General features: G+C 42.8%; 1 protein-coding gene across 1 annotated transcript; it reads left to right on the plus strand.

Annotated features, from left to right (window-relative positions):
* The first annotated feature begins 3523 nt into the window (after positions 1-3523).
* SMIM26 (small integral membrane protein 26) lies at positions 3524-6669 on the plus strand. Its single transcript, XM_063130165.1, has 2 exons — positions 3524-3756; positions 6236-6669. Exons 1-2 carry the CDS (start codon positions 3597-3599, stop codon positions 6424-6426), a joined length of 351 nt encoding a protein of 116 aa, XP_062986235.1. The 5' UTR covers positions 3524-3596; the 3' UTR covers positions 6427-6669.
* The last annotated feature ends 4160 nt before the right edge of the window (positions 6670-10829 follow it).

The following is a 10829-nucleotide window of genomic DNA, read 5'->3' on the forward strand; positions in this document are numbered from 1 at the left end:
TCAAGTATGTTTTCACAGAAGGGATGAAAAACGCCTCCCTTGTTTTCTTTTGGGTCAAGTGTGTTAATGCAAGACAGGACAGTCAACAAGTTGAATGTACATTCTTGCTAATGTAGGTTTGTGATCTAAGGGCAGCACGCCCATTCATTGTAACCCCAGAAATGAGTTGCAATGCTCGTTTCCAGATTGCCCTTCTATGAGCTCCGCCCACCTCCCCCAGTCTGGAAACTAGCATTTCTGCTCATTTTGAGTTTTTTTTAGAACCACTAACTCCCCATTGCACAAGTAATCAGTCCCACTGGCACAAAGCCACAATAGGATACTGTGTGCAGTTACTGATTCCCTTTTAAAATGGAAGCATCATCTGTGTTTCAGGTTCTCCCATTTTGAAATGGTGCTTTACTTTAATCTAGGCTCTCATCTACAACAGCAACACCAGGAAAGCCAATAGTGTTCTGTAAATCAATGTTCTATGTATAATATGAAGGGCTCTTTCCTCTTTTCCAGAGGGCACTAAATTCTAAGAAATACTCAGTTTCCCTGATGAGTAATTTGGGAATAGCAGAGAAAGTGCTGATGGGTGTTTTGTCTGCCATTATAAATCTCCCCCGGCCATACACAAATAGGGTCTGTGTGTTTGGGTATGTTTTCAGTTTATAGGGGACAACAGGTCCTGGAGATCTGACTGGCATCCCACCCAAACTGGATGTGTACATAGAATGTGCCCCAGATTCCTTTGCAATATGCAAGAGCTAACTGGAGAAATTGATGTGAAAAGGATTCCCCTAAAATAGGTGTAGGTGTAAAAGCTGGAACAGGCCGGAACGACCCCTTTATATTAAAATATATCCAAAAACAGTGCCATTTGTTAGCAACACTTGGGAACAATATTTTAGGACTAAAGCCATTGCAATATTATATCACTATTAACCCCAGAACTCCCAAAACAACATCCGGAACAGAATGGGATGGCCGGAAGGGCCACTTCTGAACAAGTGATATCAACCAAACTCACCAGTCACACATAACTCCACGGCATGGATGTAATAAGCCACAAAATGCCCAAAGAAACTGCGTTCCGATAACCATTCTGTGCATATTCCATATTGCGTAAAACGGGCCGGAACAGCAGCTTCCAAGTAAGGTAAGTCAACCAAACTCACCAGACACATATTACTAGGTGAGCCTGATATAATAAGCTCCAAAAACTCCACCAAAACCATGTTCCGGTACCTGTTCCAGGCCATAGTATACATTGCGCAAAACGGGCCGCAACGGCAGCTTCCAAGTGAGGTAAGTCAACCAAACTCACCAGATGCACATGTCTGGTGAGTTTGGTTGACTTACCTCACTTGAAAGCTGCTCTTCCGGCCCATTTTGCCCAATACGGACTTTGGCCCAGAACAGGCATCAGAACATGGTTTCTGTGCAGTGTTCGGAGTCCCACCTAGTAATATGTGTCTGGTGAGTTTGGTTGACCTACCTCACTTGGAAGCTGCTGTTCCGGCCCGTTTTACGCAATATGGAATATGCACGGAGCGGTTATCGGAATGCAGTTTCTTTGGATATTTTGTGGCTTATTGCATCCCTGCCGTGGAGTTATGTGTGACTGGTGAGTTTGGTTGATATCGCTCGTTCAGAAGTGGCCATTCCGGCCATCCCTTTCTGTTCCGGATGTTGTTTTGAGAGTTCTGGGGTTAATAGTGATATAATATTGCAATGGCTTTAGTCTTAAAATATTGTTGCCAAGTGTTGCTAACACATGACACTGTTTTTAGTATGTTTTTTTTTTTTAATATAAAGGGGTCGTTCCGGCTTGTTGTGCTCCATTCTGGCTTTTACACAGACCCATTAAATACTCTCCTATTCCTCTCTCCTATTTCTCCCATCTCAGCGCCGCCCCTACAATCAACTTCCAACTTGTACGGATGCATTTCCTTTAAATGCTTCACTTACTACATTGCAGGGTTGTTGACTACTACTCCTCTTTCAGTCTCAGCTACTTTACCCTTCTAGGTTGCAACATAATTTAACACTGGGTTGTATGGCAGTGGTTCCCAATTGGGGGTCCGCGTAACCCACCCAGGGGGTCCATGGCACCATTCACATATTCACCATTCATTTCTGGAATCCACTGACAACGAATTCCTACCAGAAGTAAAATATAACATCACTGAGCACCTGCGTGATTTAGCGACTAGCTTCAGAGATTACTTCCCTGCACCTAATCCTGAAAACTCATGAATAAGGAATCCTTTTGATTGTGGTGATGTACAGGTAACAACTCTATCTGCGGAAGAGCAAGATGCACTTGTTGACGTGACTTGTGATGGTTCATTGAAATCATTTTTCAAAGAATATAGACGACCAATTCTGGGTGACGGTTTTTCCTGATTATAAGAAGTTAGGTGAAAAAGCTTTGAAACATCTAGTTCCCTTTTGTTCCACATATCTTTGTGAACAAACGTTTTCAGCATTTAGTTATATGAAGAACAAACATAGAAATCATCTCAATGTTGATCCAGATTTGAGATTAAAAGTAGGAAATATTGAACTGGATGTGAAAGGGATTGTTCGGGACAAAAAGAGGCATGGTTTCTCCCATCACGTTTAGGTTTAGTAGCTGCTAGACATGTCATAATTTGTTCAATTGTAAACTAGACATTAGTAATAATAAATTCGTCTTTATATTCCTAACTAAATCATTGTTATTTTTGCGTGGTTATATCACAAATTTTACAGTCTGTTTTTTAGTATCCCTAAAATCCTTTGCTTATTAGGGGCTACCTCTTATTTTCTCCAAAAAACTGCTTCGCTCAGGTAACTACCATACAGATAACATATTTTTCAAAAATAGGGGGTCCCTGGCTTGGCATTAGAAAAACAAGGGGTCCACAGTGCTTAGCTAATTGGGAACCACTGCTGTAGGGCCTTATGAGCCACTCAACCGTAGGGCCCTTACTTGGGCATAATTATGCGCTGTGTGTTTTAAAAACTGCCCTGCCAGCACCGCCCCTTATTTTATTTTTTTACATGAAATAAGACCAGTAGGAACTCCTGTGTTTTGCCTCTAACTTGAACTGCGGGTAGGTGGGTCTGCTGCTGCCTTATAACAGCTACTTTAAATTCCTAGATCTCATTTTGGGCAGATACTACTTTCGCTTCGGGGAGATTTAAGAAGGGCGTTAAAAATAACCCAAATCTCATCGTTTTGACTACAGAATAATACAGCCTTCCCCAACCTGGGGCGCTCCAGATGTGTTGGACTGCATCTCCCAGAATGCCCCAGCATAGAACCCTGGCTGGGGCATTCTGGGAGATGCAGTCCAACACATCTGGAGCGCCCCAGGTTGGGGAAGGCTGGTCTATGCCAAAAGCACCCACAAGGCGCCGCTATTGGCTTCCGGGTTGGCTGGCGGAAGCTGACGCTGCTCGGCGCGCGAGGGACGAAGAGGTTAGCCAATAGAGAAGCCGCAAAGAGTCTGAGGCGCGCCTGCGCGTGCGACGTCCCTTCCCCCCCCCCCCCGCTCTTGTACTGGAGCCTCAAGATCAAGGCCGCGCGTCGTCGGTGGCGGCGAAGCGCCAAATGCGTCAGGATGAGCTCGGTGAAGGTTTGGTTCCGCAGGAGCGCTTTGATGTACGCGGCCGGGACGTGGACTGTTTTGGGAGTTTTCGCCGCTCACGCCTTGTTTCACCGGGGGAAGAAGGAGGAGGAGGAGGAGGAGCAGCAGCAGACGCCGCCGCCTCATTTGCCTAGTAGGTCTACTACTACGCTGTGTGACCCTTAAGGGGTCACACGGGGTGGGTGGGGCTGGGGGTGGGGGGGGTTCGGCTATTGGGCGATATAAAAATGTAATAAATAAATGAATAAAATAAATTCTAAAATCTGGTGCTTCCCCCCCCCCCCCCGCATGTCTCTGAGCGTATAAAGAATTTATTTAAAACATTTATATCCCGCCTTGTATCATTACTAGGGTGACCCTATGAAAAGGAGGATGGAGCTCCTGTATCTTTAACAGTTGTATTGAAAAGGAAATTTCAGTAGGTGTCATTTGTATATATGGGGAACCTGGTGAAATTTCCTCTTCATAACAACAGTGAAAGCTGCAGGAGCCCTGCCCTCTTTTAAATCTGGTCTCTCTAGTATAGCTCCTGCAGCCTTAACTGTTGTGATGAAGAAGGGATTTCATCAGGTTCTCCATATATACAAATGCCACCTGCTGAAATTCCCTTTTCTATGCAACTGTTAAAGATACAGGAGCCCTGTCCTCCTTTTCATATGATCACCCTATCATTACGATCTCAGAGCGGCGTACAGATAAAAAAAAACACAGTACAAAACAACAAATACACGCACTTAATAACAGATTAAACCATGATCCAAGTTAAAAAAAGATATAATTTAAAAGCAGGAAAAGCAGTTAAAACAATGTGCCAGTGAGTTTAGCCGTTGAAGGCTTTGTTAAAAAAAAGCCGTGTTTTTACTTGGCGTCAAAACGAAATCCGTGTTGGCGCCAGTCAGGCCGCCAAGGGGAGGGCATTCCATAGTCGGGGTGCCACCACAGAGAAAGCCCTCTGATCCTGTTCCAGTGATACGCTAAGCCAGGGGTCCCCGGGCCACGGACCAGTCCCGGTCCGTGTCCTGTTTGGAACCGGGCTGCGCAGGGGAGCTGCTTTCACCCACACCTACCCCAGCACCATCTCGCCTGCCCAGCCGAAGCAAAGCCAGGACGCTGGGGTTGGGTGGGGCGGCTTCAGAACAGCGCACTCGGCTGGAAGCCACTCTGGGAGAGCAACATCCATGAATATCTGTCATAATGAGCATCCCACCCAGTTAAAGCGAAGCCAGGACACTGAAGTGGGGGGGGGGGCGGACTTCCCAAAACCATCCCCTCAAACACCCCACCCACCCACCCACCCCGTCTGTGGAAAAATTGTCTTCCACGAAACCGGTCCCTGGTGCCAAAAAGGTTGGGGACCGCTGCGCTAAGCCACTGTGGTTAAGTGTTTGAGCTTAACTTTGTAGCTTAGCATGTTATGTGAACTATGGCTCGTATGAACCATTCCTAACCATGGTGGCTACATAACCATGGTTTAAACGTGCTTGCTAACCTTTGCTGCAAAAGGGTTAGCAGCTCAACCATGGCTTAGCGTGTTGTCTGAACAGGCCCAGTATTTCTCTTTCTCTCACCCACCTCAGAATGCAAAAAGAGGGGGGCTTCTTTTCATCCATTTGGAGAATTCTTCCTATGTGAAAGGAAATTTGTTTTATGTATCATTGTAGGTGCTATAGATATAAAAGTATCTTATTTATTTATTTTACTTTCAGTAAGATCCAATAAAGTGGAACACGCTGCACAGGTTCAGTTTCTTTAAAAACTGCTTCCTGCCAGAGGGGGGATGTCTCCCTTCACGTGATGATTAGTGTCTACTGTCATCTTACAGAAAGTGAAGAAATAACAGCAAATATTAATCACGAACCACACTTTGCATTCCTCAGTTCTGGCAACTAGTCAAGAGGTAGAAATTGTGGCTAGTTTGATAAAATTCTTGCTGAAGTTTTGGGGGCTTTCAGATTGTCTTGATTCTACATGGTGTGCTTTGACTTGTATTAGCTGTTACTCTTGTGAAAAGCCTCAATCCTTTCTTCTATTACAGAAGAGCTTATTTCTATGTAACTGGATTGATACAAAAACAAACAAACAGATATAGATCTTAATCCCAGAAGACATATATAAAGCATTTGCAAAAATGAAGATCCAATGATCGGAAATCCTTAACTGCTGAGTTTTGTCCATCACTCAACTTTGCCCAATAACCCATATTTTATTGGCTTCCAGCAGCTGATACTGTACAACTTTGCAAGTTTTCATGTTGCACAGAACTTCTGCACTAACAGAAGCTTTTCCATGTGTTGAATAATTTATTTTTAAATCATTTATTGAAGCTAATATGATGACTTTTGTGCTGTAGAAATTAGGACTTTGGAAGCATATCTGTCTTGATTGTCATACATGTGAGCTGAGGTTAAAGTGGTTCACAGCTGTTTAATCTTAGAACTGTAGTATTAGAACTTAAATGTTTATTTTAACTAACCTATGGATATTTCAAAGATGTTGTTCTATCCTGCACTACGTTTAGGAAGAATAGTGAAAAATGCAGTTGTAATAATTTCCTGAACATTTTATCAGGAATTCTTATGAACTGGGGCTCTTATCTTCCTTTTTGCATTTAGGTAAAGAAGAGAGATTTTCCACAACCATTTCAGAAGATGCGCTTGTGGAGACTACTACATATACATCACCAAGGAAACACTTTTATGTCTCAACAGTGTCAACTTATAAACCAAATTTTATACCATACACAACTCGATTACAAAATTTTTTGCAATCCTTTTTTGATGATAATGCTAAGAAAGAAAAGTAAATTACTCTTGGAATAGGAACTCCAAATGTTTAAAAGCCATTGTCAAGATGTCTTCTACTAAAGAATAGATTTTCCTATATCTTAATGCACAAGGTCGGAGTCTGAAATTACAGGAATTGGAAAGTTCTATGAACTGTCAGTAATTGCTCTTAAAAATAAGTGGGTTTCTTGGTCTGCTTTGCAGACAATTGTCATGGATTTGAATCTATTGTGAGACCTATTAAACTTTGAATTTGTTTGGAATACATTTCCCTGTACACTTCAAACATTCAGCCCTTCCCAACCTGGTGCCATCCAGATGATTTTGATTACAACTCACAGCACTCCTGTCTATTGGCCATACTGATGGAAGTTGAAATCTAAAACATCTGGAGTGCACTAGTTGGAGAAGGTTGTTATATCTAGCGTCTAGCGTCTCTAATATGGATTACATATACTTAGCTTCATGCTATAACTATCTGGTTTTGTGAATCACATTGGATTGGGCCATTGGTGGAGAAGGTGTAATGAGATTCTTCAGTTCATACCTCATTTTTTCGTAAGTAAATATGACATAAGTAGTTTCTATGGCTTGGTCACAGCGATTGAAGTCTGTGATCTTTAACTTCAGTATTAAATTGAAGCCTTAGTCTGTAGAGTCAAGAAGTTGGCAAGTGATTTTAGGAATGGATGACGAAGCGGTGAAAATTATTTTTTGACACACACTTGTCACACATACCACAATTTGTCATGCACAAAAATGGATGGAGATACTCTTTTATCTGGCTGATGTTCACCTTTATTAATGATTGTGTAGTTTCAAGGGACCTAATGCAGTCTAGTCCAAACCCTTGCTCTGAAACTGGGGGTGCTGTCTCTAAAACAGTCCTGGTTAACAGATAGTCTTGCAAGCAAGATACACCCCATTATCTTGAATTTTCAATGCAGTAAGTGGCCGTTCTCTCTGTTGCATTCAGAAATGTGAAGCAGCCCACCAAGCTTCAGTATAAAGCAGCTGCAGTGCTTAAAGCAAGAGTGGTGCTCCAAGGTTCTTTTCAGCTGGCATGTTGCAACTATTTCTTCTGTGACTTTGTCCTACAGCCAAGGATAGAATTTATTTGTTTGAAACATTCCTATGTCTCCCTCCCATCTGCTCCAATCAACAGACCTAAAATTTGTTAAAATAGAAAAACAACAAAAATAAACCAGTTCTCCAGGTAGGCCATGAAACCCTGGAGAGCTGCTGTTAACAATGCTGGGCTAGATGCACCCATCATCTGATTCAGTATAAGTCAGCTCCTGATATTCTGCTTTAATGGTACCTTTTCTGTTGATCCTAATGGAGTGGGGAGAGATGTTTTTTGAGTTATGCAGGTCCCAGACCAACATCTTGGATTGATGCCAGAAGCTGGCATTCAGTGTAACTACTACATTGGTTGGAGATGTTCTCACTCCCATTTAGGTGGCAGCATTCTGCATCATATGAAGCTGCTGAGCCGTCTTCATTGTTAACCCTATGTAAAGCACATTACAATTACCAGTCTAGAGATTCCAAAAGTATGAATTATGCTAGTTAAATCCCTGCCCTGTAATAGAGGATGCTGCTGACATCATTAATAGAAAATACTGGCCGTACTGACCACCTGCTTTTTCCTGGGGCAATGCTGGGTGTAGGAGCACCTGATCCAACAAAATCCTGGAAGTAAGTATGGATTTATGTTCATCCAAAGCTATTTAAAAAAAACAAAGGAAAGAAGAAAACTACAGTGTGCCCACATATGTGTCCTAATAATATTTGCCATAGGCCAGGGTACGGAACAGTGTGAGTTCAGTGGTTGGCTCTGTCCCCTACTATGTCATTCACTTTTGACATACCAAAGCTAAATGTGGCATTTTTCAGGGTGTAGACAGGGTCATGAAATAAAAAAGGGTTGCTTATCAGTTGTATGTCTGTATTATTATCCACTTTGTAATCTGTGTGCCCATCAGAGTTTCCTGCTTGTGGAGGGTGCCTTTGAATTAGAGCTACAGTACTTTCATATTCTTGTCACGTTAATCTCAAACACAACATTATTTTGGAATTAATCAAAATGTACAGAAAGGAACTGTATAAATAAACCCTTTAAGCCCCTATGTGAACCAAGGTAAAGACAGAAAGTATGTTTTCTAACAATTGGCACGCCCACAAATATGCGTCTTCAAAAGATTAGAGGCTGTTTATGATTTCCTATTCCAAAACCTTTCCATTGCATCTAGACTTCTTATTTACCACAGCGAAATCTTTCACATCATACTAATTCAGTGGCAATTCAGTTGCCTCTTTGCCAGAGGTGTGCAGCTGAGGGAGAATCTGCAGGAACAGCCGGAGATCTTTTGCCACTTGAGGGAAAGAACAAGATGATCCCCATGTAAAAAAGCCAGTGCTGGCAAATGAAGGAACTGAGAATACATCTGAAGACAGCAAGCTAATTTAGCCGGTGTTGACCAGACCACATGGCACACATGGCTCTTCTCCAGCAACTGCTTCACTCTGCGGAATGGTAGGGTCAGCTCAACAGTATGCTTCTGCCCTTACCTCCCATTCTCCATCATATATCCCATTGCACTGCTACTTTAGGTACATGACCCAGTTTTTAAAAACCCGAGAGCAAATTGAATAGCTTTGTATTGCTACGGAACTGCTGGGGTAGTTGTGTGTGAATGCCCACTACAGTTTTGCTTTTAAAGGTACATCTGTGTGTATGTTGTGATATGCTGGAAACAGGAGTCCTATCTTTGAGCATGAAGGCCACTGTATGAACGCATCAAGAAACATCAGAGAATTAGAAGGTGGGGCAAAGCCATCTGTAGACATTGACAGGAAGGTTGTAGAACTGGCACTCATCTACCTGCTCAGCTATAGCCCAACTTTCTGGCTGTAAACAGTTCCCACTGTTTGCAGGTGAGCAGCTGCTAGTTTGACTAAAGCTGGAAATGACTGGAAAGCACAATCTTTGATTTGAAGTTCTTGCATATTGATCTGGAAATTAGGAGATCAATCTTGCATATTGATCTGGGAATTGGGCAGGAGTCTGGTAATGCATTTGCTTTCTCTTCCTCTAGGCAACAGTTGTTATACTGTTTTTATATTTTTGATGGTTTAAAATTTTTGTATACTTTTTAACGCTTACTGTTTTTAACTGTTGTAAACTGCCCAGAGAGCTTCGGCTATGGGGCAGTATATAAATGTAATAAATAAATAAAACATGAAATTCTGATATTAGGAAGTGGTAACATGGTTATTCCAAGTGGGAAAAATATGGCTGGGAGAGTCCTGTTTATGGGTTTCCTGAGAGCAGCTGGTTGTCCACTGTGTGAACAGAATGCTGGATTAGATTGGCCGTTGGTCTGATCCACAAATCCAAACCATGGGAGAGGAACCTAATAAGAGCTCCTCTCCATCAGGTTTGACGCATTTCACTACTGGTGTTCCTTCTGATTGCGACATGACGACGGGGCCAAGAAATTGTACAACCCACCCACCCCCGTCATTGTTTCTCCATGGAGAAAAGGAGCATCTGTTGCATGTGTCTCTAAGTATCAAAGAGCCATGAAAGGCATAGACGGTCTGTGGTGGGACAAGAGTAGCACTTATTTCCCGTCGCTGGCGGATTCTCAGCCTCTGCAGATTGACAATGGAATCAGTTACCTAGGGAGGTTGTGGGCTCTCCCACACTAGAGGCCTTCAAGAGGCAGCTAGACAATCATCTGTCAGGGATGCTTTAGGGTGGATTCCTGCACTGAGCAGGGGGTTGGACTCGATGGCCTTGTAGGCCCCTTCCAACTCTGCTATTCTATGATTGCTGCAATTTCCCGTATGGCTCTACAGAGGGCGCCAATTCCCACATTATTCTAGCCTGGCACACAGGAAAAAAAACTTCCTAGACATTTTGAAGTATAGAGGTACGAAGAACATAGCAACTCGCTCATTGGTCTAGCGATGGAGTTTCCGAGATTTGAGGCCTGCCTACAGAAAACAATAAGTCCTACATTTTAGGTTGCCGGTGATTCGGCGGCAGCAGAAGGAAGGATTTGGACCCTTTCTTAGGGTGACCCTATGAAAAGGAGGACAGGGCTCCTGTATCTTTAACAGTTGTATTGAAAAGGGAATTTCTGCAGGTGTCGTTTGTATATATGGAGAACCTGGTGAACTTTCTTCTTCATCACACCCGTTAAAGCTGCTCTCTTTTAAATCTGGTCACTCTAGTATAGCTCCTGCAGCTTTAATGGGTGTGATGAAGAGGGAATTTCACCAGGTTCTCCATATATACAAATGACACCTGCTGAACTTCCCTTTTCTATGCAACTGCTAAAGATCCAGGAGCCCGGTCTTCCTTTTCATAGGGTCACCCTACCCTTTCTAACCCTACTATTATTTTGTGAGG

This window comes from Elgaria multicarinata, chromosome 7 (assembly GCF_023053635.1).
Source record: "Elgaria multicarinata webbii isolate HBS135686 ecotype San Diego chromosome 7, rElgMul1.1.pri, whole genome shotgun sequence".
NCBI classification, from domain to species: Eukaryota; Metazoa; Chordata; class Lepidosauria; order Squamata; family Anguidae; genus Elgaria; species Elgaria multicarinata.

Bases quoted from the DNA above. Each gene is read 5' to 3' on its own strand.
- SMIM26 (XM_063130165.1), top strand. From the start codon at position 3,597: ATGAGCTCGGTGAAGGTTTGGTTCCGCAGGAGCGCTTTGATGTACGCG. The intron at 3,757-6,235 runs GTAGGTCTACTA...TTTTGCATTTAG, and splicing joins GCCGCCGCCTCATTTGCCTA to GTAAAGAAGAGAGATTTTCC.